At 40.4% G+C, this 14,823-nt stretch overlaps 1 protein-coding gene across 1 annotated transcript; it reads right to left on the minus strand.

Moving 5' to 3' along the window:
• Nucleotides 1-997: 997 nt before the first annotated feature.
• Nucleotides 998-14,518, minus strand: kcnk18 (potassium channel, subfamily K, member 18). Its single transcript, XM_026324030.1, has 3 exons — nt 14,290-14,518; nt 13,992-14,138; nt 998-1,833 (listed from the first exon to the last, which is right to left on the minus strand). Exons 1-3 carry the CDS (start codon nt 14,516-14,518, stop codon nt 998-1,000), a joined length of 1,212 nt encoding a protein of 403 aa, XP_026179815.1.
• Between the last annotated feature and the right edge of the window lie 305 nt (nt 14,519-14,823).

Consider the following 14,823-nt stretch of genomic DNA (forward strand, 5'->3'; position numbering starts at 1 on the left):
TTTCCTTGTGGCTTCTTCTTGATTCCCATTTGCCTGTGGGATTCCAAGGTACTTGTAGCTTCCCTCAACATCCACTATGCTGCCTTCTGGGAGTTCAACTCCTTCGATCCTGACAACCTTCCCTCTTTTCGTTATCATCTGACCACACTTATCCAGTCCGAATGACATTCCAATGTTGCTGCTGTATATCCTGGTGGTGTGGATCCGTGAGTTGATGTCTCTCTCACTCCTGGCATACAGCTTGATGTCATCCATGTACAGGGGGTGGTTGATGGTTGCTCCATTTCGTAGTCGGTATCTAAAGCCAGTCGTAGTGATGATCTGGCTGAGGGGGTATATATATTCAAAACCAGAGGGGACCAAGCTTTTCGAGCAGTGGCCCCCAGATGATGGAATGCTCTAATAACTATGTGTTTATCTGCAAATATGTGTGTTTTCTTTATTTAAGCACTTATGTGACTGTATTTAGCATTTTACTGTGAAGCACTTTGTGATTTCATCTGTGAAAGGTGCTATATAAATAAACTTTACTTTACAATTAACATTACAATCTTGAACAGTCTGGCTGTGTGTGTGTTAAACAATTTGAATTTGAATTTGAAAAAGAACAAACAAAACTGAATTTAAAAGGCAATTTCTTTTTATTTTTACCATAAAGTAAGAAATCGACTTTTCTACTATTAACTATTGTGTCCTCTGTAGTACAGCTGATACAGTACAATTAAGACCCATTCCTTGGCAAGAGATTGTATCTACATATGCAGACTGAAATTGTTCTTGATAGCAGTAAATTTTGCATACCCACTCCTCTACTAGGCAAAAGCATTTGGCACATGCACACTTTTTATTTTGCTCATGCTTTCCATGCTCATACCAAACAGCCAGCACAAAGAACGCACTGGACAAGTTCCCACTGACTCTCATTTGGGGTCTGTTTTAGTCTAGGACTGTGAGCTTGTACAGCTCTTGGACATGTGGCACAGGTTCTTTTGTTGACTTAGTTGTTTGCTTCATTTTTGAAAGTCTCCACGTTTCCCCTGCTGATGAACTTGATGCACTGGCGGTAGCAGCTTACAATTCGTGTTTGACTCAACTTGAATGCCATTGACATAATGGCCATGCCAACAATGATAAAGAGTGAGGTAAGCATGAAGTACTTGGGGTGATTGGGAACAATGTCACCAAAACCAATGGTAGTGAGTGTGATGAAACAGAAGTAGTAAGGGTCAAAGCCCATGAATTCAGTTTCCCACAGTGGCAAAATCAAACCACCAAACAAAATGTATGCAAATACAATTAAAAGAATCAGCACAAAGGGTACATCCAACATTTCCATCCCATCCCCTAACCCTGTGAAGTCCCAAATGGCATATCCTGTGGATGGTGGTGGCAGCCGATCTAGCTCTGGGCATGAGAGGGTCCTGAGCAGTGGACCTTTTCTAAGTAAATTCTCCCTGGCAAGAATCTTTTCAAAGATCTCTTTGTTGTTTTGGAGCTGGATAGACTTGTGCCGTACATCTGCCTGGCTGTGCAGCACCTGTCGGATGTCGAGGGGTTCATGGATCATGATGTCATGGCTGAGAACAAAGGTACCATCCTCCAGGGTCCGGTGCCTCGATTCTGCTTCCTTGTTCCGTGCCTTCCACGGTGACCAGGTATGGGAGCGAAGGATTTTGCAGATGGAGTGAATGCGGATGTATGCTCTGGACATAAGCACAGCAAGGAAGTCTCCCACATCAAGAATGACCAAAAGCATGAGAGGGATGCCCACCATGGCATACAAGACACACACCACCTTTCCAAGAAGGGTAACTGGATAGATCTCCCCATACCCTGCAATAACAAAGAGAAAGTGGACACTTTAGTCATATTAAGTATGTCAACTGTAGCATTTAGAGACACATTATGCAATATTGTGGCCACTTTGGGGCACTGAAAAAAAGTTGTGAATAAATCATTAACATATTGTCGCCTATTAAGATGATATTGCTAAGTTATGATCATGATTAGCAATCTGTGCAATGAGGGGTGTTGTTATTATATTATTATATTATTCATTTGTTATGTGCTCACTTTAAATTTTACATCCAAATAAGGTGGTTTAGATAATCTGGCTGAACAGGTTGCTATTTCAGATACTCAGATATCATTTCATTTTTAACACAAAGAAATTATGTAAGAAAGCAAGCCCAAAATGTAAGACCTAATGTTGCCTGCTTTTTGTCATCAAAGCAGATCTGATGAGGGTCTATGCTGGGATCTGCCTTCAAGTCTTGCCCTAAACTCTCATTATGCTGGTCGAGGCAAGATGCAGTGGTGATGAGCGCATGAAATTTACCACTAACAAGGCAAGACAAAAGGGAATGTGTCTCTAATCTCTAACAACTTCTAATAAGCTTTTTGTGGTGATATAAAAAGCTTTTTCCTTTGAGAGTGACTTCTCTGTAGTGAATTGTTGGCTTCCTGTTGCTGATAAACCATTAGCCATTAGCTGACTTCCCTTAACCACTCAGCATGTACCATATTTTCCAGACTATAAGTCTCACTGTTTTTACTCCTCTGCCTTGTCCTGTGACTTACATGTGTATATTTACAGTCATTTTGTCCAGTAGTCACTAGTGTTAGATGACACTCTTGACTCAATTGAAGATAATACTGTACTGCTGAAAAAGTAAAAACATTTATGTTCATAGTAAACACTAACCCCTAGTGTAACAGAAGTGAAAATGCCACCCAAAAGAAAGAGCTATACTGCAGACTTCAAAGTGCAGGTAATAAAGTCTGCAGCTGAAACACAGTTTGGAGTGAGTGTCAGCATTCAGACAGCCTGAGAGAGGAGGAGGAGACACTGCCTCATCTCCCCCCACCCTGTTGTTGGTGCAGTTGTTTAACGCTACTTGACACAGATGAATGAATTTCATAATGCACTTCTGCTTGTTGTTATGTCTAGTCTATGTTCTTCATAGGCTAATTTAGACTATAGTTAGTATAAACAGAAATGTGACATATACTGAACTCACTTATATATGTTAACAAAGTGGTTTTTGCTAAAAGAGACTAAGGCTCTTATGACATAACACATAAAATGTCCTGACCACCACTGGTGGACCAACTGATCGACTGACCAATACTGCCATTTCCAGTTGTGTTGTAGAGCAAGAAAGAGTGAGGCTGTGACTTCATCCTGTGTGGTATTGTAATGGCTGGTGACATTTAGTTAGATTGTGGGTCACCTCAGTTGTGTAGGTGAGAAAAATAATAGTCCAGTGAGAGCCCTCCTGTTGATTGCCTCTCAGCTCTGCCCACTCAGGGATGTTATTGCATGTACACATTTTTAAGGAAGATTTATTGTTCTTCGAAAATGTGTATATAGCCGAGCCATCCCTGTTGTTTAAAATTAGAATATGCCCTATGCAGTTTAGATTTTTTTTTTTTTGCTATCCTTGATTTAGTGTTTGTTTATTTGAGAGGACAAATTGTTCGGTTGCTGTGTATTCATGCATGAATTATAATAAACTCATGCTTTTAATCTTAATGAATAATTCTATTTGTTTTATCTAGTTCAGTTTTATGGCGTGTTGCTTTGCCTGTACTGGTTTTATTGTGAAAGGCAGAGCACTTTCTGCTTTCCCCTGTTTAAATATACCATTTATACAGTAGAATGTTTGCTTATTTAAAAAAGGTACTAAAAATGAGGTATTCTAGCAGTGGTTTTAATAGGGATGCCCTGGCACAATTTTTGGTGTAGCTGGCTGGATAATTGTTTCTTTGGTATAGGTATCAATGAGCTGCAACATGTCTCTGCCCAGCAAGGTGAACCAGCCAAAAAACAGAACCAGGATAAGTAGCTTTCTCCCTTTTGCAATGGCAATGTTGTCCCTGATAATATGGTGGAGAGATTTTCACAAGTAAAAAAATCATATGTGAGCTCTGGAGAATGGTAATATAAACAGGATTTTCTGTATGAAGGCTACTGTACAAACTACCTGAGCAGTCTCAAGCAGATATGACCATTAGCTGTCTGGAAGGAGACACTAAAAGGCATATTCTCAGTTTAGATGATGATAAAAGAAAAACAGACGATATTATTTTCCAAATGGTGCATGATATTTATGGCAGTAACAATGCTTATCTGCTTCTCTTCTTTCCCCAAAACTAAGGGGAGGGAGGGGATGAGAGCTGGTCCAAAATCTGTTAGGGGTAGTAGAGATACTAGAACTGAGCTTCACATTGGAAACCAATCACATGTAAGTGCAATCAGTCTTATAAATTATCAGTCTTATAAACCACCAGTCTCAGTGCATCCTTTAGAGCTACCACCTCACACAGCCTTGGCAAAGACTGCAAAGTGACCACCTACAATCTCAAGTGGTATAATAAACTGGTATAATAAACAGGGTTAACCAATCTGAAGACACTGCCTGGAGGTTGGCTCAGCACCATTTCCCTCAGTGCCAGACATCAGCAGAGGAACAGAGCAGCAGAGCCAACTTTGAAAAAGTCCTCCAAGTCCTCCAACCTATACAGCCATATAGGTTGTTTGTCCATGTAAGCTCTAATATGACCAGTAACAACACAAAAGTGCTATATTTCCCAAAAGATATGGTCTCTGACATAACTGACAAAATCCTGAGTATTGTTGCAGAAAATCCAATTCTGAAAAACCTCGTTGTTACGGCCATGGGTCATTTGGGCTTTTCGCCCCCCCCCCCAAGTGTGTCATTGTGACAATGTTTGACTGAGAACCCCAGTGAAAGGATGCCTGGGCTATCTTCATCCACACCTTCTAACCTCCGTTCGCTGGGTGGAGCTGTAGACGGGTGACTAACCGTAGAGGAAGATGCTGGAAAGCAGCTGCAGAACACCTCCATGGACCGCGCCTCCTCGCCTGGTTGGCTCCCCTTCACCAGCCTCCCTCCAATCAGAGTCAGCTGACTACACCTCAACAATTCATGTATTTAAGGCCCAGGATTTCCGTCACTCGGGGTGAGCTGTGCCTTGCCCATGGTCAGTTCACCTCGGTGTTGTGACTTTTGCCTCAAAAACCTGGTTGTCAGTATAGTGCTTTGTATACCGCTTATCGGTTTGATTAGTTTTTGTTCTTGTTAAAATTGGAGTTGTTTAGTTATTAGTGTTTGTGTTGATTTTCTGAAATAGTAAAAAGATCTGGAAATATTAGTTCATTTTAGAATGCCTTTGAGCCTGAGTGTTTTTGTTAAATGTTTTTTTTGAAGTACTTGGCTGTGCCCATACCAGAATCTGTTTTTTCGTTGTTGTACTTAAGTTCCTTGGCCTTGCTTTAGTTTGTAAATAAATATCGGCCGACCTTTTACCACCTGGTCACTGTGTTCTTCCCTAAAAATATCCCCTAGACAAAAAGGGTTGTAACACTCGTCCTATACACAGGGACAAGTGATATTGTGAAGCAGCAGTCCGAAATCCTCAAAAAGGACTTTAATAATCTGCTAAACACAGTAAGGTCGCTAAATGCAGACGTTTTTATCGGTGGACCTCTACCACCAGTCAGAGCAGGTTACTAGCACTGAACACATGGCTTCAAACTGCGTGTGATCTCCATTCAGTACATTTTATTGACAATTTTAACCATTTCTGGGATCACAGGCATCTTTTTAAGGGAGATGGATTGTCCCTAAATAAACCAGGAGTAAAAGCTTTCACCTCCAACCTATTTTTCTTCCTGCGCCACAGTCTTCCCTCTGCCAAGGACAAGATACGAGGGAAATCTAAACAAAACGAAGAAACACCAAAACATCCAGAGCCAACACTCTCCTCCGAATGCTCGAACATGGAGAGAAGTCAGAGCAAAGATGAGGAGGCCACACCCCTTCCACTAGCAGACACTGTCTGTGAGGATTCACTTCCCACAACCCCGCAAACCCTACCTAGTTCACCATCTTCCCGGGGCATCCTATTCCCTATCACCAAGAACCTCGCCAACCTGATGAAGCACATCACGACTGGGCCCAAACTGACCTCCTCCCCAAGTGTCATTTTCACACCCAGAAGCCCCTCAAAGCGGCATGCCCCACCAATTCCTCAGCAAGGTCTGCTGCAGCATCCACCACGGCGTCACCGGAGTCATTCTTTGTCTCCACAGCTTGATAACAGCACAGTAAGCTCTAACTGATATGTGCTGGGTCCAGGCTGCAATACTGTTGCTGCTGGGGCCCAATATGCAAATAACTGTTTCAATCCCAGTTTTGATAGGTAACAGAAAAAGTTTGTTAAATCTACAGAGAAACAAGATTTACCCAATGCATTCTGCAAATTTATGTATCCCTTGCCAACCACAGTATGTCCCAAAACATGGGGAAAATAATGTTTTTAACACACTAAATTTAGCTCTTTTAAATGTCAGGTGTTTGGTAGGCAAATCATTTTGATTTTATGTTTTTAACTGAAACATGGTTAGGACAAGATAATAATGCTGCAGTTCTTATTGAATCAACCCCTCCACATTTCAGTTTCATGAGTGAAACAAGAATACATAAGAAAGGAGGTGGAGTTGCCATTTTATTTAATGATAGCCTCAAATGCAAAAACATATCATATGGAAAGTTTGACTCCTTTGAATATGTACATAGGAAATCCTCCTGTCGAGCAACATTTGTAACTATTTATAAACTCTATTGTATGCATTGATTTTGATTGCATTGTTTTAGTGGGTGACTTTAACTTTCATGTTGATAATCTCAATGATGCAAGTGCAAAAGAACTCTTGAACATCCTGGACAACTTTGGGCTTTCTCAGCATGTAACAGATCCAACACATATCAATTGACGCACACTGGATCTAATAATCTCTAAAGATCTTAATATTTCTGAGGTGTTGGTGACCGATGTTGCTCTTTCTGTTCATTGCTGTGTTTTTTTTAAAACAACCACCCCTGCTGTTTTGAACACAGGTGAAACAGGGGTAGTCAAAAAGCGGAATATTAATGAGAAGAGCTGTGCATTATTCATTCAGGCTTTTGCACCATCACCAACCATGACATCAGCCCCTGTTGATGATCTTGTAAACAATTTCAGCTCCAAAGTTATGACTGTTATTGATTCCATTGTCCCAATTAAGACCAAGGTATTGTCAGCAAGAAAAAAGTCATCTTGGAGAAAAGCCACAGTGGTTAAAATTTAGAAAAAAATATGCAGACAGGCAGAACGCAAGTGGCGAAAAACCAAACTCCAGGTTCATTGCGACTTGTACAAAGAGAGTCTTCACAACTATAACTAAAAACTAAAAAATGCAAGGCAATCATTTTTCTCAGAGGTTATCAATAGAAACAGCAATAATGCCCGCACATTGTTTTCTGTTGTAGACAGACTCACAAACCCAGCAGCCTTTGTTCCTTCTGAACTGCTGTCCAAAAAGTCATGCAATGATTTTGCAGCTTTTTTCACAGACAAAATATCAAAGATAAGACAAACTATATCTAGCTGCAGTCCTAGGAACATGACAATATCACCTGTGCCTCCTTGTTCTCCAGTGAATCTAGAACCTTTTGATCTCCTTGATCACAGTGCTCTGGCAGAAACGCTTCTACAATTAAAATCTACATCATGCTGCCTTGATATTTTACCAACAAATTTTTTTAAAAATATTTTTAACAGCTTAGCTCCAGATGTATTGCAGATTGTTAGTAGTTAGTTAATAGTTCTCTTCAGTCAGTGCAGTTTCCCCAGGCCTTAAAAACTGCTCTTATAAAACCTCTTCTTAAAAAGCCGAATCTAGATGCTTCAGCAGTAAGTAACTACAGGCCAATATCAAATCTTCCATTTTTGGGAAAAATAATTGAAAAAGTAGTTTTTCAATAAATTCACAGTTTTATGGTGCAAAACAACCTTTTTAATGCACTTCAGTCTGGATTTCGCGCACACCACAGCACTGAGACTGCACTTATTAAAATTTTAAATTATTTACATTTGAATAATGATGAATCCAAAAATTATTTACATTTGAATAATGATGAATCCAAAACCTCTGTTTTAGTACCACTGGATCTCAGTGCTGCATTTGACACAGTTGATCATGATGTGCTGCTTGATAGACTAGAAACGTGGGTGGGAGTTACTGGCACAGTGTTAAATTGGCTAAAATCTTACTTACAAGATAGAGACTATTTTGTCTCACTTGGTAATTATGAGTCTGAGCGAACAAAAATTAAATGTGGCCTTCCTCAAGGGTCTGTTCTTGGTCCTCTCTTATTCAATATCTACATGCTGCCCCTTGCTCAGATTGTGGAATACTACAACATTGACTACCATACCTATGCAGATGACACACGCAATTTTATATATCAGTATCATCTCATGATTATAGTCCTCTAATTTCATTATGTGTGAGTGTATTAATCAAGTCAAAGAATGGATGCGTCAGAATTTTCTCCAGCTCAATACAGACAAGACAGAAGTGATTGTTTTTGGCCCCAAAAATGAAAGGTCAAAGGTCATTGCTCACCTTGACTCCATGTCATTGAAAGCTACAAATCAAGCCAGAAACCTTGGTGTAATCATTGACACAGACCTGAATTTTAACAACCACATAAAATCCATCACTAAATCTTCCTATTACCACCTGAAAAACATTGCTAGAATAAAAGGTTTTGTGTCTAAACAAGATGCAGAAAAACTTGTTCATGGATTTATCTTCAGTAGGTTAGATTATTGTAATGGCTTGTTCACAGGTCTTATCAAAAAGTCAATCAGGCAGCTGCAGCTAATCCAGAATGCTGCTGCCAGAGTCCTTACAAACACCATATCACACCAGTTCTCAGATCACCTCACTGGCTTCCCGTTAGTCAAAGGATAGATTTTAAAATCTTATTGCTCGTTTATAAAGCACTAAATGGTTGTGGAACAAAATATATTCATGATGTATTAGTTCCCTATGAGGTTTCCAGACCCCTCAGGTCATCTGGGACAGGTCTACTGTGTGTTCCCAGAACCAGAACCAAACAAAGTGAAGCAGCATTCAGTTACTATGCTCCTCACTTGTGGGACAAACTTCCTGAACACCTGAGGTCTGCTCAAACTGTCAGCTCATTCAAATCAGGACTGAAAACACTGTTGTTTACTGCTGCCTTCAAATAATTGTTCATCCTTGTTTTCTTAATGTGCTTTTACATCTTATTTGAATTTACTTTATTTCATTTACATTTATTTTATTTTAAATGTCTTTGTTTTTAAATGCTCTTTTCCATGCTTTTAATGTAATTATATGCCTTGTAAAGCACTTTGAATTGCGTATTGTATGAAAGGTGCTATACAAATAAATTTGCCTTTGTCTTGCCTTGCCTCGGCAGGCAGAATAGCAACAGTGCTAACAATGATATACACTGCACCAGTGTATTGTCATGGAAACAGTCATAAACAACAGATCTGTTGTCATGGAACGTTTTATAAGCATGGTGTTGTGATTATAGAGTCAGATTATAGAGCGCTAAAACTATGTGGTTAGGTATAGAAGAGGTTCAGTAGTGCAGCTGAAAAGTCCTTGCTCATCATGCTTACAACTATGAACACAGAGTTAACAGTTGTAAGGGTCATGGACAAAGTCCCACATTTGGAGTCAAACTCTGGGCTCCTTGAGGAAAGTCCTGCATTTTTTGACCCTTCTACCTACCCCAACCTCCTCCTAGCACAGACATTCTTTCTTTATTCACTATGTCACTTAACTTTAGCCTAAGTTTGTATATTATTATGACCACTGTCACTGGCCAGTAACAGTGATAATAACCCACTGGCACTATTACATATGTCATTTTTCACAGGAGGACAGTCTGACCAGGTGGGGAATGTCTAATTGTAATTGTGAAAACAGCAGACGAGACCATTTACAGTCTTATGGACCCTGGCCTCCAGATTGAATTGCAAGTAAAAGATCTTTATACAAATAGGTCTTCCACTGTAGGCACCTACCAACCTATAACTGAACTTGTACCATTTGTTACGAGTTCAGCTTTTATTTCCACTGCCCTCTGTCCTGAAGATGAGGTCCAAGATGCTAAATCAAGTTTAATTCCTTTCTGAGATTAATAAAGTTTTCCCTTACCTTACCTTAGCTTAATTCAATTCAATTCAATTCAATTTTATTTGTATAGCGCCAAATCACAATACAAATCATCTCAAGGCACTTTACAAAAACTAAAACTAAAAACCCAACAATTCCCTTATGAGCAAGCACTTGGCGACAGTGGAGAGGAAAAACTCCCCTTAACGGAAGAAAAAACCTCCAGCAGAACCGGGCTCAGTTTGGGCAGCTATCTGCCTCGACCGGTTGGGGTGAGTGGATAGAGCAGAGAGAAAAGAACAGCAACAATAAACAACAAATAGACACTGCAGGTTGGTGGGACCAGTAACTGCACATCAGCGATATACAGCTCCAGGACCAGGGACACCTGCAGAAGGTACAGAGAGAACAGAGAGAGAGGGAGAGAGCACAAACTAGGGGAGAGAGAGAGCACAAGGTTAGTAACATTCAATGTTGGAATATACATGAGGTGGGTGGAGAGAAGAGGCTAGACTTAAAACCTTCCTCTTTGACAAAGCATATAGTTAGGGCTGGCTTCAGGTAACCCTGAACCATCCATTAGTTATGCTGCTCCCCTAACCCTCCCCTCCCTTCCCCTCCCCTCTCTTCCTCTCCTCCCCCTCACATGTATATTCCACCATTGAATGTCACTAACTTTGTGCTCTCTCCCTCTCTCTCTCTCTCGCTCTCTCTCTGTATCTTCTGCAGGTGTCCCTGGTCCTGGAACTGTATATCGCTGATGTGCAGTTACTGGCCCCACCAACCTGCAGTGTCAGTTTGTTGTTCATTGTTGCTGTTCTTTTCTCTCTGCTCTATCCACTCACCCCAACCGGTCGAGGCAGATGGCCGCCCAAACTGAGCCTGGTTCTGCTGCAGGTTTCTTCTTTCATTAAAGGGAGTTTTTCCTCTCCACTGTCGCCAAGTGCTTGCTCATAAGGGATTTATTGGGTTTTTTGTTTTTGTAAAGTGCCTTGAGATGATTTGTATTGAGATTTGGCGCTATACAAATAAAACTGAATTGAATTGAATTGAATTGAATATAACCTCCATGTAGTTTGATTTATCATTTGTCCTTGAATGGAAAACTCTGAACTTGAACAGCAGCACTTGTTTGGGAAATTCTTTAACATTTTAGTTATTACTGAGTGATTTCTGGTAGAATGAAACTCACCTTTCTCCAATCAAATGGTTATTACACATATTACACATGGTTATTATTATAAACTATGAAAGGAAACAAAAGTTATATAAATAAAAGTTGTGCACCAGTATTAAGAGAATAAACAGACCTCTGGTCCTGAACACACATGGCTGACTGCTTAGTATACACTGACTACTGTCATACATAGTGAGCATTTTTACTGCCTGGCAACCCAACACAAGGAGCTGAGCACACTAGGCATTAATACCAAAGTAAACCAGACCACAAGCAACACAGACCATGACAGAGAACACGTCGAAGAGAGAAGTGGGCCAGTTTCACAAAGGCCTGTGGCAAGTACGTTTGATCATATGAGGGTATTTCACAGATATACTGGCAAGTTTATAATGTGTAAATGTGTTCTGAAAATTCACATGGATGAGTCTTAATAATGTTTTGTCTTATGGATTGTTAACAGTTATTGCACCAAAGATTTACTCCCAGCCACCATGTGTTTATCTTCACCACAGTCTTATATAGTCTTATATAACCTACCTGTTTCTGGCCTGAGCATGTGATATTTCAGTTTTTCTTTTTTAATAAATTTGCAAAAATTTCTACATTTCTGGTTTTTTTTCTGTCAAGATGGGGTGCTGAGTGTACATTAATGAGAAATAAAATGAACTTTTTTGATTTTGGGAAACGGCTGCAATGACACAAAGAGTGAAAAATTTAAAGGGGTCTGAATACTTTCCGTACCCACTGTAGGTCTTACTCCACGCTTGCTTTTCACTTCAATTACAGGTTGCTGGATCCTACATTTCACCTAACCCCTTAGTCTAATTATATTACAATTAGATTTACAATTGCAACATATTGAAGGTAGGCTCTATTCCTAAAGAGGAATAAGCGGGTACAGATAATGAATGAATGAATTAATGTATTGAAGGCAGCTGTAGTATGTGGCAGAGGCTAATTTTAGATGTTTGTCTATACCACCAAAGTCCTCCAGGAAATTCTGTGATGGGGCTGTGTGCAGGTATCTAACGCTTTAGCTGGACCAGACCTTGCGTCTCAGTTGTGTGAAATGTGTATGAAGTAATGGGTGTGGCAGTAAAGAGATAAGAAGAACACAGCCTTACTGGGCTTGTGGTATCATCAGCCTACAGCTGAGAAATGAGCTGGTATAGCTGGCATTTACCATAGGTCACCTCTACCTGCTCCAGGAAAGCTGTAAACCAGAAACAGAATATGTCCCTCTATCATTTTTAGGAGTCTCTATTCATAATATGATCAGCTCAACTTCCTCCAGTCAGCAGACATCTTGTTATCACATATGCATCACTTGCACACCAATACAAATGTATTTTTTTTAACAGCAATGTGATCTTGGTCCCTGTTTAGCCTACTATGATACAGATTACTTAACTTTCATTGTAAACCAAATAAAGCTTAATTATCTAACAACATGAAAACTGGAAACACAAAGGATAATGGAAGAATATATTTAGTTCTGAAAATCAGACCAAAATATCTATCATGTCTGATGTTGTGAGAGAGTGTGTGAAACATCATAGCAGAGGCTGAGATATCATGACTTTCTCTATTATGGCTGTTAATCTCCAAAATACAGTAGATTATCCATAATACAATTCTGCTCTTAGATGCTAAATCAACGAAGTGCCCACTAACTATCCTCGAAATGTCCTCTTCTGCTGAGAAAGGCAGGGAACCACTTCTAACCACAGCTGCGGTGTGTGTGTGTGTGTGCGTGTGTGTGTGTGTGCGTGTGTGTGTGTATGTGGACACAGCCATTAAAATATTAAAAAAGTGATTTACTTCAAATGTGAATGTACTGTTATGATTTAGTTCATGAACTTAAAAAATAGAAAATGTTGTAACAGTACTTATTGCATGGACAGAAGCTACTTTCTACTGATACCAAAGTACTTCGGTTACATTCAGCTACTGACACCTATAGTGCTCGGCCATTTCTCTGACTCTTCAAACCTTATGGTAACACTGAACAACCACTGGGGTCCTCTGAGAGGCTGACCAAAAATCTGAATATGAAGCTAATTGATGTCTGCAAAGTACAGGATGCCATAAAAAGATAAAGTATTCATGTTTCCAGCTTCAAATTGCCACTGTTTTGGAAAGGGCACTTAACACCTTAATTGCCATTTCCTAATGGCCATAGAAAGCAAGATCTAGAGACCAAGAACAAGAACCCTCGCAGATATAACTGCATATCTTAAAGCAAAACCTCCATGCTACTGCAAGGGAGCTTCAGTTTGGTTTGGTGGTGCTTGATTCTTTTGTGCAGCATTTGTGCATAAACAGGGTCTACATGAAAAGTCATCAGAAAGAAACCTTCCTGCTATCTCACCACAGAAATTGACTGAAGTCTGCAAAGAAACATCAAACAGGGCCATTTTGGAAACAGATGCTGTGGACTGATGGAGTTAAAATTGAGGTGTTTGACCAAGATCACAAACTGTGTTTGAAGACAAATGGAGCAGTGTTTAGCAGTATCCTAAACTAGTTCAAAAATCCCTAACTAAAGCTTCTGAAATGGCCATGACTTGAGCATCATTTCATATCTGTGGGCAGATCCTAAAATCTCCCAGATCTGTGGTGGAAATGTACCAAATCCAGGCTCTGCTTTTTAGGTTTGTGAAATAAACAGTCAGAATGCCTTAACATCAAAATAATAAATTTTTGGATTTGCTGCTGGGCTTGTATATTCTCCCCCTCACACCAAATGAAACATCTGTTTATATAACCCTTTATACAATTTACCAACGGTTGTGAATACAGTGCAGCAGAAGAACATGGAGCCAAAAAAATCCCATCTGTCAGGTCTCTGGAGCCATATGGACCTGAACTCATCTCGCATCTTATGCTCCACTCGCTGCACTATGTCTTGATCTGTGCATAAGGCGTTGTCTGAAACCACAGAGAAAATGGAAATGAAGAGCTATGAGTTTGAACTAGGACTGAGTCATAGTAATATTTATGCAAACCCACATCTCAAATCAGATTTAATCAGCAATAATACGTTCGTCTATACGTTCAGCAAAAATCCGTGGCCACTTACGGGTGAGGTTGTGAACCGTGCTGACAATCTGACCCAGGAACTTGTGGTACTCCAGTTGGGTAGTCGAGTTGCTTCCACCTTCAATATATTGGAAGGTGAGCGCACCCAGGGCTGCGTATGCAATCAGAGACAGGCACAGCAAAAGGTGAGGGAAGAGCTTCCAGAAACGCGCCGCGCATTTTCTCGACTCGGCTTTAGCGCTTATTCCTTTTTGCATTGCCACTGGCATCTTCTCGCCCAAGCGCGTACTCCAGCGCAGCTCCTGCAGTCTGTGCGCAGGGCGGTTGCGCGTCCGCCAGCTTTACGCTCCAGCAGTGTGCACAGGCACATCCATTTATTGACTCTAACCTATCACTCCCCTCTGTGGCTGCCTGGGGTCCTGGGGGACCCTGGCAGAGGCTCTGATAGGTTCCATAAACATTTACACAGCAGTCAGTCATCAGACCGAGATTAATGCGCTATCTCACCAACAAGGTTAATGGTAACTGAACTGAAGCAAAGCTGTAGCCAGAAGAATGAATGGAGTGGATAAAA

Source organism: Mastacembelus armatus, unplaced genomic scaffold (genome assembly GCF_900324485.2).
Source record: "Mastacembelus armatus unplaced genomic scaffold, fMasArm1.2, whole genome shotgun sequence".
Classification (NCBI taxonomy): Eukaryota; Metazoa; Chordata; class Actinopteri; order Synbranchiformes; family Mastacembelidae; genus Mastacembelus; species Mastacembelus armatus.

Bases quoted from the DNA above. Each gene is read 5' to 3' on its own strand.
- kcnk18 (XM_026324030.1), bottom strand. From the start codon at position 14,518: ATGCCAGTGGCAATGCAAAAAGGAATAAGCGCTAAAGCCGAGTCGAGA. The intron at 14,139-14,289 runs GTAAGTGGCCAC...CTGTGGTTTCAG, and splicing joins CACGGTTCACAACCTCACCC to ACAACGCCTTATGCACAGAT. The intron at 1,834-13,991 runs GTAAATTGTATA...TTGTTATTGCAG, and splicing joins CACTGTATTCACAACCGTTG to GGTATGGGGAGATCTATCCA.